Source organism: Thermobia domestica, chromosome 7 (assembly GCF_964235325.1).
Source record: "Thermobia domestica chromosome 7, izTheDome1.hap1.1, whole genome shotgun sequence".
In the NCBI taxonomy this organism is placed as follows: Eukaryota; Metazoa; Arthropoda; class Insecta; order Zygentoma; family Lepismatidae; genus Thermobia; species Thermobia domestica.
Genome location: NC_137460.1, coordinates 144,504,484 through 144,519,925, shown reverse-complemented (window position 1 = coordinate 144,519,925; position 15,442 = coordinate 144,504,484). Strand labels below are relative to the sequence as shown.

The following is a 15,442-nucleotide window of genomic DNA, read 5'->3' as shown; positions in this document are numbered from 1 at the left end:
AATAGGAATAAGAGAAATATATATATAAAGAGAAGGATTCACCGGAAAAAGCAGTGAAGATACGCCTTTTCAAATCCATTGCTGCGATTACTAGTTAAGTGATGGTGCGGTTCACTATGATATGTTAAGGTTGATTTGTTGCTGAGAAAGTTGTCAACTTACGTTGATCTTATTAGCGTTGTTGTGCCAGTACTCAATGGAATATTTTAAACAGTTTTCTAGTTATTATTTCACTAACAGTCATCTATGATAAATTTTGGTAACTCTTTAAATAATAAACAGCTTTTTCCAAAACAGAATTTGGGTTCCATTTTTGGCTCCAAATACAGTTTCTGCGAGTACAACATTGCACTGTTTCTTTTAAAAGTTTCAAACGACCTAAAACGGGATGTTCTGCTCACCATGTTTAGATGTTCGTTGACACACACTATTAATTTCTTTTTTAGTTATACCTATAAAGCCTTCCAAGGCAACTATATTTCGTCTCATAGACTCTTGATTTTGTAAAATCGGAATTCGTGTAATAGTAAATTTTTATGGGGTTTTAATTCTACTCGAAAACTGTATTGTAAACAAACAAACAAAATCCTATTCAATGTAGCTGTTAATCTGCGGAACACACGTCATTTCAACCTACTACATAAGAACGGCCTCGGTTCCAAGTCTCTTGAATCTTAAATTCCTTTCATCCTGATTTACCAGTTGAATAAAACGAGTATAACTATTTAAACTACCAATCCTCAACAAATAACCAAATTCTTTAAATTTGATTCTAACGCAAACCTTATATTTTGCAGGTATTCAACTTATTTGTTTTGTTATCTGATGAACGTACGGGTCTATAATGAGTGTAATAAGCCTACTGGCTATCGCCTGCGCGCTTTTGGTGCACGCGAACCCAGATTCGACTCCTGATGTGAGAAATGAAATATGAACGCATTTCGCTGGTTCAGACTTCATTCAAATCGTAGCTCCACGTTTCATATAGCCTCGGTGCTGAAAAAGCACGTTCAACTTCAATAAATAAATAAATAACCGAACATACTGTGAACTCACAGAGTGCTCATGATGAAAAGCAATGACAAATTTGATACTGTGTCTCTCAATATTATGGTCTAAACAGTAAGTCCGTTTCACTTTCACGGTAAGTTTAAGCTAGGATGAATCTAATTTAATTTACTGATTAAAAACTAATTGTGAATTTTCTTCATATAGAAACAATACGTCATCTACATATCTATAGTAAGGCGCAGCACCTAATTCTTGTGCGTTAAAAATTTTACTTTCAAAAACACGAAGAACTGTGTTATCCGCCTAAAACGGAGATAAGGCTAATTTCTTCACTTGATGAAATACATTGTCCTCAAAAGCAAAAATGTTGTATACAACATTCAAGTACTTTTCGTATCTTGACAACTAAATCGCAGGAATAAATTGGTGAAAATTTATTTTCACTGTTCTCCGGTGAGTGCATTTCTTCAAATTTTCTTGATAATATTATTTTTCCTACTTTTATCATCCGTGAACAAAGCTTCACAGATGAGATGGAAGTCTGAAAGTGCAAGGATTACTCAGGAATCAGAATTGTAAGTAATATGATGGATAATATTCCTAAGCGTATTCAAATGTTTCATTCAAAACTTGATAAAATATCTAACATTTGTTAAACAAGGTCGAGTAACTACCAGCTCTGGCATCTTGATAAATCTTTCAACTGTTTTCTCACATACGCTGCACAAATAATAATAATAATAATAATAATAATAATAATAATAATAATAATAATAATAATAATAATAATAATAATAATAATAAAGATTATCAATCAAAATTAGTGGAAGAAAGAGCAAGTACAAGAAATCATAATATCAAGTAGTGTGAAATCATAATATCATAATTAAAGCCCGGAATTAATGGCAAAATGCCAGTAAGTGCCATTATTGCAATTTTCATGATATGTTCAGGAAAAGTGCGATTTCACAATTTAGAAGCAATTTGTTGACATTGTCACAGGTTTTCTCTTCCACTACTCTTTATTTACTCATGAATGACAGCATACCACAGATCTGAGTCGCTCTTATCTGGCCAAGCGATCTCGGTGTCTGATAATAACTGGTCTATTCCCATTGGAATGTGACAAGTGGAGGGGCGGGGATGCTAGTGCGTATTAAGTTCTTGGAATTTTGAAGCAGTGTTCGGTTCTTGGAATGACAAACGATGCTTACTTTCAAGAAATAGCCAGGTGGGCAGTTATTGTGAATCTTAGGCGTGCATGATACTGAACTGGTATTTATGTGCGCTTCAGTATTTCTAGGTAACAGAAGTTGGAAAAATTTGTGAGTGAGTTCGGGGGTACTGTGTTTTCAACAGACGGTTCTGTACTGTTTTGTAAGTTATGTGAAACTGTGGTTTCCGCTGAAAAGCGTTATTTTGTAACACACCATATAAGCACTGCAAGGACACGCAAATCAGCTGGTGAGAAGGTTCAAAATCATCTTCGAACAGTCACGAATCCTGCTTCGCGTACTAACAGTTTTGCGAATGATATGTGTGAAGCTCTAATTAACGCGGACATTCCTTTATGGAAGTTAGAAAATGTTTCCTTTAGAAACTTTCTCGCGAAATACACAAAACAAAAAGTTCCAAGTGAATCATCTTTCAGACAGACTTACGTTGATAGCGCGTACAGCAGAACTATTGACAATATCCGTAAAGTGTTACTGACAAAAATATATGGATTTCAGTTGATGACACTTGCGATATTCTAGGACGTTCCATTGCCAACGTTGTAATTGGAACTTTGGGAGTGGAAGAAGGCAAACAAACATTTTTATTGCATCAGAAGTTCTGGAAAAATTAAATGGCAGGCAATTGCACAGGTTTTTACAAAATCACTGAGTATTCTGTGGCCAGAATGTGTAAAATACGATAAGGTCCTTCTTTTTGTCACAGACGGAGCTGCATACATGAAAAGTGCAGCAAAAGCCCTTACGGTTCTATTCCCACGTATGCTGCATGTCACCTGTCTGGCACACGCGCTACATAGAATTGCAGAGGAAGTTCGTCCTCATTTTCCTGACGTTGACCTTCTTGTGTCAAATGTGAAAAAGGTATTTCTGAGAGCTCCCTCGCGAACAAGTGCGTTTCGCAAATTAGCCCCTGAACTTCCGCTTTCACCACAGCCTGTCTTGACGAGATGGGGCACATGGATTACAGCTGTTCTCTATTATGCTAACAACTTTGAACCCATCAAAAGAATCATTGACACTTTTGATGAGGATGATGCATCTTCAATTAAGGTTGCTCAAAGTTTGCTTAAGAAGAATTCCTTGAAAAAGGACTTAGTCTTTATTGTAACACATTTTGCAAAGTTACCAGATGCTATTGTCAAGCTTGAAGAAAGAAAAGAAGAAGAAGAAAAAGGGTCTCTCGCTAGTTCTCTGAAAATCTTCAATGATACTCTCAACGATCTGATTGTTGTACCTGGTGACAAAGGCAAGTACATTCGGTGTAAGTGTGATCGTGTTGTAACTGCTAATCCAGATTTGGGAAAATTGAAGGACATCGCTAGTGTTATGGAAGGTTCTCAAATTACATGTTTCAAGTATGCTCTAGTGACATCTGTAGATGTGGAAAGATCATTTTCACATGTAAAGCGAATTCTTTCTGACAGAAGACAAAGTCTTTATTTTGAAAATCTTAAAAGATGTTAATAATTTCAGAGAACAAAAATATGAAAAATCTTTCGCAAGTGAAAATAAACTGCTAGTGTAGTGTAAAATGACTTCAACTTAGTATTTCTTGTGCTTTGAATGTTTGTGTTAATGTAACCGCGTGTGAACAAAATGTGTGAGTGTTTTCAAGTTATTGTTTCATTGTTACTACTGAAGAATGGCGAATGAATTGTTCGATGTCGTCCCTTCACGGGTTGCACAAGTTTCCAGAATTTTAAGTGGTAAGTACAAAGTGCAAAATGAAACATTTTATTCGATTAGTAAACGATTTATAGCCTATTATAGCTTTTACATATTTTAGTATCTATTTTTTCCCCAAAGTTTGTGAATGCTTGTTTATTTTATTTTGCCATTTTTGGGTGTTTATTTTGCAATTTTGTCAGCCATTTTCGAGCTTTTATTTAGCCATTAATTCCAAGCTTTACTCATAATAATAATGATCTTTAAAAACTTAGAATAAGTGGAAATATACAGTTGAATAATTTAGAAGAAAGCACAATCAACACAATTCAAGTGTTAGTCAAATAATATACTTAGTTTTAATTGTCTATCGAGATATCCAATATTGATAAATGTTACTTAAAATATATCCCTGCCCGCTGGTCTAGTGGCTAGCGCGTGTGCCTGCGGTATGTATGATCTCAGGTTCGATTCCTGATAGAACATACAAAATTTAATTTCTTAATAATTCACTTTCATTAATGATCCTTCCCCTTAAACTAAAGGGCATAATCGTGAGACGTTAAACTTAAAAGTAAAAAATTACTCAAATATCCAGCCTCAAAATAGAAAAGGCTTGTTTTGATGATGTAGGCAATTTTGGAAGTGAGGGTACTCATGCTGGTTAGTATATACACCAGTCTAAAAATGATCCTAGTTTGAAACGTTATGTCCTGACTACATGGTCAGATACTACTTAATGGGTACATTCGATTTACAGATTGCAGCAATTGCTTCAGTTTGGTTGAAAATAAAATTTAACTTTACCTAAATGCGTATCTTTCCCTATACAGACCATGTACTGTACTGAAAATCAGCTGATAATAAGCAATAGTTCCATCCTGACATCCAACGGCCTGTTATAAAATAAAAGAAATGAGAAGTATGAATTTATTACAAGAAAAGAAAAAAAAAACATTAAGTCATATTTGGAGCAAACTGTGTGGCTACTATATAGAAAAACCTTTCAGACTTATGAAAAACAAAGTAATCAACCTAGAATCTTCCCAAATCCTTCATTGCACTATATAACTGGCATTACAGATCAGTAATAAAAACTGTCTATTGGTCCTCAATAACATGAACGTTAAGTACTCATCATCACCACAGATATTTTGGCACTACTAGCAGATCACTTCCCGCAAACTGAGAAGCTTCCATTCACTATAACTTTCAACTTATCGTATTCTATGACTTCACATTCACATAGTAATTTTCTGTTTTAATATTGTTAATCAGCTATAGAATCTTGTCTCCTCCCTCTGTAACTTCTAACACGTTCCTCATGTTCACAACTAACACCCCAACCAATTTAATTACATTTAAAACTGTTCTTTTACTCCCTACTTCACTTAAACTTCCTGATTGATTTTCCGTTCAAAAAGTTAATCTTTATCCATTCTTCTCCAAATCCGTACTACCCCTCGGTGAGAACTGTAGCGTTCACTTTCTCATTATAGATAAGAAACATAACTTACACACTGGTGCTACCCCTGTCCTGCCAATCCAGTTTGAATTATTATTCGCTCCTCTAAAATCTAGTTTAAATTGTCCTTCCAATACGCTGGTTCCCTCAGGTTTCCCGACTACGAATCTATGCACCCAGTGCATAATTAATATTAACCAATCATGGATTTAATATTAACCAACAACTCCTATTCCCCATGCTCGCAACCTGTCATGCCCACCTTAGACGGCTTCTTGTATTGTCTATATCATATTTGGTGACTTGTAACTATTGTAGAATTCCGTATTTGGTATTCTAAATCATTCGTTCGTTCGTCTCTTTCTGGATAAAGATGAATTGAATGGGAATTATTGTTTCGATACCATACTATCGTAAAATTTACAATCTGTTGATTTGAAAAGGGTTCTGCTTTTTCTTCGCACGTGGCGTTGAATTAGTGATTTCAACCGATTAAAAAAAAAAAAAAAAATAGAGAACTAAACACCAAAACAATTTTAAAAATTTCTAAAAAGCCACTATTGTCAGTAAAAACATTTGAAGTCTGTGCAAAGCCAAACAACTTAATGTCTGTAAAAATATAGTTTCAATGGTAATTTTATTATGCATTAATTTGTTCGGTTTGGCAGTCTTCAAAAATGTTTTTACTGATAAAAGGAACTTTTCTTAGCACTATTAAAAAAAATACTTTCTATTTTTTCGCGCTTTTTAGAATTATTTTCTTCTTCGTAGCGCTTTTTTTTTAAAGTGGGTTAATATTAAATCCTGGTTTTGTAGTGTAAGGAATTTTCGTTAACAAAACAACACACACACATATTATTATAATATATATATATATATTTAAATAACTTAACAGACATGTGGTTTCCCACAAAATTTGCACGACCTGATATCTTTCGTTAATATCTTGCAAGCTCAATATAATGAAAACTCCAAAATTAGCCTAACGAAATTTATCCTTATAACATCGGAATCGTCCTGTGTAGGATATTTTCTTTAGGGCCCAAATATTCCCCCTTAAACTTTCTTTGTGGATGATTCAGACGTTTAGTTCTATTAATATTTCAATACAATTCTATGTTCAGGCAATTAACATAATGATGACTTTCATAAATTTGGTTTGATTCTCTTACTAAGGATTCTTCAGAATTTCTGAGAAAAGAAGAAAAATAATATGTTAACTATGTTATGAATTGTTTCTTCAAGATAACTGTTCATTGAAGACTAAATTTACTACAAAATTATAGTTATCACTTACAACAAAGCTAGAATCTGGCCTCGCAGCACAGCACCAAACCCACGATTGCTGCTCTCCAACAACTCCTAGTTTGATTCCGTCTCTTGTCATTAAGAGACACGCTCGATTGGAACCACCAACCAGCAAATATTCTCCTTTGCTGAAGTAGTTAACACATAGTGGATCAAATCCTAGATTTCTCTCTTTACCAACCTACAAGGAATACACACTAATAAATATAAATTACATCGTACTGAATCTATTTTTAAGTAGTACTTAAGTATACTAAAACTCACTATGTATTTATGAAATAATGAGATCTTAAAGTTTCGTAAGTTTCAACTGTACTGGGCAGCGTACCTTAGTCACCACAAAATAACTGAAGAAATTAGATTCCGTGAAATAGCTGGTGGAACTAGGGAAACATACACAAACATGTATATGTACACTCATATTCAAGATTATTGTCGCATGTTTATAAATATGTTGTTGTGAAAATATAATTTGATAACGAATTCGCCCGATATTTCTTACTATGTTAGTATGTGTATAATCGGTAAAGACATGTATGTGGTAAATTTCAAGTTAAAAAAACAATAAATAAGACAATAAAACGAAAATAAAACTTTCTTATCCATTTAGCAACATTTTGTTTTACTCATTCTAATTTTCGTATTATAATTCTTTTTCTATGAAATTTACCACAGGTATACATTTCCCGATTATACACATAGTATCAGTATTTAAAGTATCCTGCAAAAATATTATCAAATTATATTCTTACAAGAAGACAGTTATAGATATGCGACAACCATTTTGGACATGAGAGTACATCAGACAAGAAAGATCAGATGAAGTTTCAAGATACAGACGAAGAGAGTACGTTTAGCCTATTCTCACTGTGCCTAATTTTATTAACGTCACAGGAAAAAAAAACCATCAAACTGTACATACAGGGTCGTTTCAATGCATGGAACCACCGGAAATTGAATTTGAGTGTCCTGCATCAAAAACTTGAACGCTAAACATTTAGCCACAAGATAGCAGTAGTATGAACTTATGTGTTACAATGATACTATTTCATTATTCTACTTTAAAACTTCAGACTTATATTTTACAATCCTTTTCACATGGTTCAAATTTCTCACTTATATTTTACAATCCTTTCCATATGTGGTTAAAATTTCTAACTTTATTGATTAAATTTCACGCTAAAACCGAACTAATCAGGTTTCTTAAGTTTTTTTTTTTTTAATTAATTAATTTATTTTTTGTGAGACCAAGTTGTACACATATTTCACCATTTTTTTTTAAACTTACACGAGTGCTGAAACTACTAAATACGATATCTATTATATAATCCTGTGAAATATCTATCACGGAACTCTAGTGTTAAAAATGTTATACATAATGCTATTCGTAATTAACAGAGGGCATTTTTCGATCTTTTGTTTTATTTATTAATTTATTGTCTGTTTATTCAAGTAAGCAACTCTGAAACTATTATAATGCTTACCATTTTTCCAGCTGCTGTATAAAATGAAAGCGACTGTCCCCAATCTGCGACACATAAAATATCATGAACTTCCTCCCTGAAACGAGATATAATTTTATAAGTAAATGTTGAATCACGGAAAGAGAAAAAGAAAGAAAACCTAGTTATATTTTTAACATTCACCTCTATCTTCTCGGAGGAAAGGGAACGTGGATATAAGTTACTTATGTTTGCGTAAAATATTCTTACCTCAGTTCCGTTTTAAACTGAAAGCTGGGAAAGCAAAACAGTCGATGTTACGAGCTATTCTCATGGCTCATTCAAACATCTATTTTTGTCACTGGAGTAAAATTCTGATACTGTTTCAACCACAACAGTTTTAAAGTTAGTAGGAAAGGATCATCAGCTTAGCATTAGTATATTCTTATACATATTCTACTCAAGAAGAAAAGGAACTGTGGTGAAATGTGATTCATAAATTCTAGTGATTAAAACTCAGTCTGACATTTTTTGTGAAAAGTCAACTACATCCTTTCACAATATCTCATATAAAACACTATTACGCAAAATAAGCTGTCACAACTCTCAAATTGAGTGATTCATGTGCGGATTGATCTTCAAAGAAATAGAAGAATGTGCTTAAGTGTAAAAAGGGAGCATTAAGTTTTCTGGAATTTTGTGTATACTTATTATTTCCTATTGATTCAGGTTCTTTGAACAATTCTAGTACATTCTCTCACTAAAAAGGCTTTTTCAAGGTGTCTTTTGTAACTAGGCGATTCGTTACTGATGAAGACATCTGAGAATATAAAAATGATTTAACACCTTTTCAATTTTAAACAGATACTGAGGAAACAATATTTCATTCAATTATTTAATATATATATATATATATATATATATATATATATATATATATATATATATATATATTCTATAGCGACCATAAGTAAATGTTTTTTACGTTCTTTAATTAATTAGAAACGTAGCTTAACGATCCTTATTATACTCAGCTAGATAAATCAGACAAATGATAAAGGCAAGTAAGTAATAGTGTAATGAAGAGAATAGGACGGAACGGAGAATCCTGAGCAAACCAAAAGGCACGATGTCCATGACAAATTTACATGGCCAGCTACATACGCAACACAAATGAGCGTTTTTTTACCGTTGTGTGTCCTAACATATAAGCATTTTGGTATGTGTTGCTCCGGATTCGATTCTCAGAATCGAGATCAATTCTCGGTCTCCATGTTTTTGTTCGGATGCTGGGTGTATCGGCAAGAGGAAAGAGGGCATATAATTTTCCCTTATACTAGGAATGCAATGGATATACCCGATTGCAATGAAATGAGCTGAGCGAGCTTAAACTACGTAATCAGGAAGCGTTTTTCGGTGATTATTCCTCGATGGTACATCGGATCTTTGATTTCGACCTATGTTGTCACTCAGCACAACATACTCTATCAGCGTGCTAAGTTTGGTTGAGATCGGCCAAACGGTCTAGGAGTAAGCGTTTTTCGGTGATTATTCCTCGATGGTACATCGGATTTTTGATTTCGACCTATGTTGTCACTCAGCACGACATACTCTATCAGTGTGCTAAGTTTGGTTGAGATCGGCCAAACGGTCTAGGAGTAAGCGTTTTTCGGTAATTATTCCTCGATGGTACATCGGATTTTTGATTTCGACCTATGTTGTCACTCAGCACGACATACTCTATCAGCGTGCTAAGTTTGGTTGAGATCGGCCAAACGGTCTAGGAGGAGTTCGCGGACAACCAAACGGCTAACCCGAGTATAAGAGCTTCGCTTCGCTCAGCTCAATTAATTAGTAAAGATCACACACAAATATAAATAAAATAAACAGGACGTACATTTCCCCTTAAAAAAAGGGTTGCTTTATTAAATAAATGTATTCACAAAATTGTCGTGAAACTATTCAACAAATCTAAGCAAATGGATATTAAACAAATAACTCGGGTATGATTCTTATCTTTAGAAGTGAAGAGTGATAAATAGTATTACCATTTACACACTAAAGTATTATTCACTAGTCGGTGACACCAGCCGAGTAAAGCTATATTTACGCAGGACTTTTTTTTTAAATCTTTATCTCACAGACAATGCCTAATGAGATGAAATTAAAAATCAAGCATTATACACGCCAGTAATTAAAAATAAATAAGAGGAGAGAAGATATGTAAAGTGAAATGTAAACAATAAGTATTTAACAATTCAACTAGTTGCTGATTAAAAAACAATTTGTGTAAATGAAGACAATAATTTTCAAAATAGATATTTCATAATTTACTATTCCCTTCAAACTGGTAAGACTTCGTAGTTTAAACTCTACACAAAATTACAAAAAAATCTAGGAAGTTAACTTGTAAATTTTTCAGCAAATTACCTATTATTGAAATGGCATACAGGAATTTAAGAACAATTACCTTGCAATACAACTTAATTAAAAATATAGGAATTTTCTTCTACATAATAATAATTATATTGAGCATAAACACACACACACACACACACAAAAAAAAAAAAAAAAACTTACTTGGAAGGATTCCATGAGAGAGCCCATATTGGAGACTGGCTTCCGCCTGGCCTCTCTATCCGTCCCTTCTCCTCTCCAGCCTAAGAACAGAAAATGTAATAAATTGAGTTTATGAAACTAGTTACAGAAAAGGTGTGTTTACTGAAAGCTTGTTACAGCAAAGCTGTGTTTAAATACGCATTTAAAATAACAATACCGATCCGCGAACAATGTGTGCTTTCGTAATACGCTGCATTATTCATAAAGCTGTGTAACAATAAAAACAAGAGATATCACGGCACAATTCAAATTAAAACAGATTTCATTGTATGAAACAAAGCAGACACTGTATTTATATTTCTCTGCACTCATTGTAAAATTTCAAGTTCTTGCACTTTATACTATATCTTTGGTTATTCTGTACATATGATTTCATTCAAAATAAAGGAAATAAATTTTGTTTGCATCTGATGGGCTGTTCTTTCAACTTTTGAATATGAAGTTTTGTTATCGGTGCCAAGATTCCATCTTTACGTACTCTTTCTCCTAAAGGCTCCTTTTATACATTGAACACAAAGGTCTTCTTCGAAAAGAAAATATTCTGGAATACTGACAGAACACAAGAATAAAGTTCACACGTACTCTAGAACGGAAGGAATAAATCAAGTACGATATTTATTTACTGAATACACCGTAGTTTCAATGAATGCATGTGTTCACATAGTGATAGAGTCAGTTTCCCTAATCTGCGTTTACAGTACAAAAGATATCATTTGAAGAGTATTGAACGCATTTCTTCTATCTTGAACATAAAAATAAAGATCTAAACTGAAAAAGTATTCACTGAAAGTAGCCTGAAAAAGAGTATTGAAATTAGACAGAGAGAACAAGAGGTTTATGTGCATAGAAAACATTAGAGTAACAGTGTTAAAAAGGAAGAAAGAAAATTCATCTCCTTAAGATCATCTCAAATTCTTAGAAGTAAATGGACATAATTCCAGAATCACGTAATAAAACATATATTAGTGCCTTTTGCAATCCTTCGTGTCTTTTCTTTTGTTACAGGACTAAAATTCAACAAACAAATTTATTTACCATATTGCCTTGAGATTTACGGACGGAGTGGTCGTGTCCATGCACCCAGCCTTCACATGAATTCTTAAACAAAATGCATAGCAGCGAGTGCAAGATGAGTTCTATTTTGTGACCTTAGAGAAACTGCAGTATAATAGTATGACTTTTTTTTTTTTTTAATCTCCTGCCGTTAAGTCACCTGAAGACAACCACATGAGATGACGAAAGGAGATACGACAAAGCTATGCATTGGACTTTGCAGGTGTACTACACCGATCGACAGATTCTGCCATTTATCATCGAGAGACAGCGAGCTTGAAAACATATTGAGTGCAATTGAAACGGCTGCCAAGTGTGAACTTCGTGATGTGGCTCCTAAGTCCGCTGAAATTTTCAGATCAGACACTTCACAAATCAGAACCTACGTCTTTTACGAACCACATGATGATCGATTCCCGCCGAAGTTTTCCACTCTTGATTACTCTCCTCGTGCACGTCGGTAAATCCTTCATTGCACTCTCTGCAGCACTCGTGCACATAGCTAGCACTTGTAAAGTTCCTGCAGTATCCTTACTCATTTGACCATGAATTGTAGCTGTATTACGCACTTCCGTCTGAAGAAATAACATTACATCACGTAGTTCATACTAGGTAGGCACTTTGATTGTACTCAATATGTTGTTTTAAGCCCGCTACTCCACCCACAATAATTGAACGGCGGAGTCTGCCTATCGATGTGAAGAACAAGCGATGTTCAATGGACAGCTTTGTCTTATCCTCGTTTCGTCATCTCACATGGTTTTCCTCTGGTGGCTTAACGGAGGCTGGAAAAGAAAAAAGGTCTCTTAGCTATTGTTTACAGGGTCACAATGTTCCAATCGATCGCAGGTGCGTCGTCAGAGCCCTCCTGCGAATTTAATTCAGTTTAGTTTTGCTCTAACTTTGTCCAATTTTCTATGAACTAGATCACATAACTACATCAAATTGTTATCGTAGTACACTTTGATTCATTCTCATAACAAATCAGTAAAAACCTAGATAATCGTATAATTAGAACTAATTTAGTAAATGATTCTTCCTGAAACTATATCCTTCCATAGCTACTAGTGTTAAGATGTAATACTTTTAGAAACTGCGTCGAAAACAACTGCTAGACTACAGCTGAAGGTATGATTATATAAATATTGACATGTGTCGCTAGAGCCATCTCTGGGGAAAGAGATTTTTTTTTTTTTTTTTTTTTTTTTTTTTTACCTTTGACTATTTATCAAGAAACTACACAACGATAACTTCACTGAACTCTTGCTGTAGTAAACTGCTCCCTCGTGATTACAAATCAGCAAATATCTTGACAATTGTGCAATTATTTATGCATAACAAGCCTAATATTGGACTCCGCATTATCTCCCACACAGCCGGTGTCAGTTACGAAAAGTTAGGAACTGGCACTTACATGTTTTGTCTTAAATTTTACCAAGTAACTTACGTTACCTCATGCAACGATAAGCAACTATAATAACTTAATCATTAGAGCAACCCATATTACGTCTTATTTTTTAATAGTTATGCTTTATTTTAAAATCTGTCTTTAAAAAATAATAGAATATAAATATTACTCGAAATATCTTATCTTCTGTCTATTTATTAATATCTGGTACATCACAGTTTTTATATATATATATATATATATATATATATATACGAACAAACTGAAATTAAATGCTGTTTATCAGTATTTTAAATTGAAAGCTTTGTGACACTAAAATAAGTTTGCAAGATAGTATACAGTTATAAAAGTACACACAATAATAATAACAAACCAATAGTTAGTAACAGTCTAGTTAATGGAATACTAACCTTGAACTACACACCAGCATCCATATTATGATAGCAGAGTTACAATAGCCGAGTTCCCCATCCACGAATTATTTAACCAAAGACATAACAAAGAGAAAGTAATTGTGTGACACGGAATTCCATCAATCCTTCAAGTGACTTACTGGAGTAAAAATTTTAGCTATGTTTTGATGATAACGAAATTGATCCTAAGGACTGAATATTCAGCATTATATCTTTTAATTTAACGTCCCACTATTACGCCCTTTAAGCTAAGGGAGACAGATGATAGAAGAATTGGTGGAATGAGAATGTGGTACGAAACGAGAGTACTACGAGAAAACCCACGGACACGATGTGATCCTTACTTGGCCGGGCAGTGAACCAGGGACCTCACGCACCACAGGTAAGCGCTCTACCACTGAGTCACCATGCCCGCAATTTAACATTATGGCAGTCAACGAATCAATTCCTTAATTATCGCGAAAAGTACTGATGGTGATAACAAGCAGTCATCGAAACATCTACGAATAAATTAATAATACAGGCACTTAAGTGGTGTTCAATATTAATTCAGTATTTCATTAATAGATTTGCATCATATTAGTTCATTTAGTAATTTATATAATATCATTCTCACTCTTCATCTGCATCCTCTGAGGAGGTTGCTTGATTACCTCTAATATTTACTTGTCAGACACGACCTTTTAGAATTCAAAATCGTGTTGGGAGTAGGAAAGTTTCAGTTGAAGTAGATGGTGAATTCTCTGATCCAGAGTGAGCACTGATTACGAAACTGTTAAATTTTACACACTGTCATGTAACTTTAACTGTTCTCTTGTTCCACACAGAACTGCAATTATCTTTAAATTCTTAAATTTGAAATTTCATTGAACTTTTTTTTTTTTTTTTTAAATATCCACTATTGAAATACTTAGCTTTTTCACTGCAATTTATCATGCAGATGTTATTTATTTATTATTATGATTATTTTACCAATTTAACTATCAGTCACTCTCTTGCCTTTTCGTGTTTTCACAGCTATATCAATTAATCCCAACTACGAAATTTAGATAATGTATATGCTACACGCTAAAAATATTCTTTCTGGGAGCTCAATTGATAGGACTCCCGACTGAAAAACGGGAGATCAGGATTCATAATATACCTGTAAACTGGTCAGACTATTCTATACTACTCAATCATCAAGCAAATAGATTTGAATACAAGTGCTACCCTAGTATATAAATGTAGAAATCATACCTTATTTCGAATGGAAACCCATCCGTTTGCTAGTCCAAGAGCTAGGAATTGTCCATCATTCGTCCAAGCACATGCATTAATACGAGAGCTTGATTTGTGCTTTTGGACAGACTTCTGCTCCGGAGACCACAATCCAAAATCACTGATTGCACAACTAGCCAACTGATGTGAGACCGGATTATATGCCAAACATTGAATTGCATCATTATGTCTAGAGTAAGGAAAAGCCAAGTTAAACGCATATAAGTTATAAAAATACTACTTGATTGATTTCTAGTTACCCTTACATGAACGAAAGAAAAATATTATGGAAAGGTCGTCTCAGACTGTGCACTGAGGAACATATATCTGCTACAAGCTTTTAAATTATTTTTTTTATTTATCGCGAATCATTTCTTTCTGAACAACAACGTTTAACACACAATATCAGATATTTTGTGTACGCTTAATGGTACTCAAAGGCCTTACTAAGTTCGTTAGTATTCACTTCTACATTTAACGTAAACATTAGGCCCTAAGAGAAAAGGAGAACTCTAATGTATAATGAAAATATTTATTTATTCATTTCCTCTTGTAAAAAG

General features: G+C 33.8%; 1 protein-coding gene across 1 annotated transcript in view; it reads right to left on the bottom strand.

Moving 5' to 3' along the window:
- Oseg1 (intraflagellar transport protein Oseg1) overlaps nucleotides 1–15,442 on the bottom strand; it is a 174,050-nt gene that overhangs the window by 140,728 nt on the left and 17,880 nt on the right. Inside the window, exons 4-8 of the mRNA XM_081765339.1 lie at nucleotides 14,862–15,072; nucleotides 10,710–10,789; nucleotides 8,172–8,247; nucleotides 6,677–6,868; nucleotides 4,722–4,810 (exon numbers count right to left, since the gene is read on the bottom strand). Coding sequence (XP_081621465.1) covers nucleotides 4,722–4,810; nucleotides 6,677–6,868; nucleotides 8,172–8,247; nucleotides 10,710–10,789; nucleotides 14,862–15,072 — 648 coding nt within the window. The remainder of the gene's footprint in view (nucleotides 1–4,721; nucleotides 4,811–6,676; nucleotides 6,869–8,171; nucleotides 8,248–10,709; nucleotides 10,790–14,861; nucleotides 15,073–15,442) is intronic.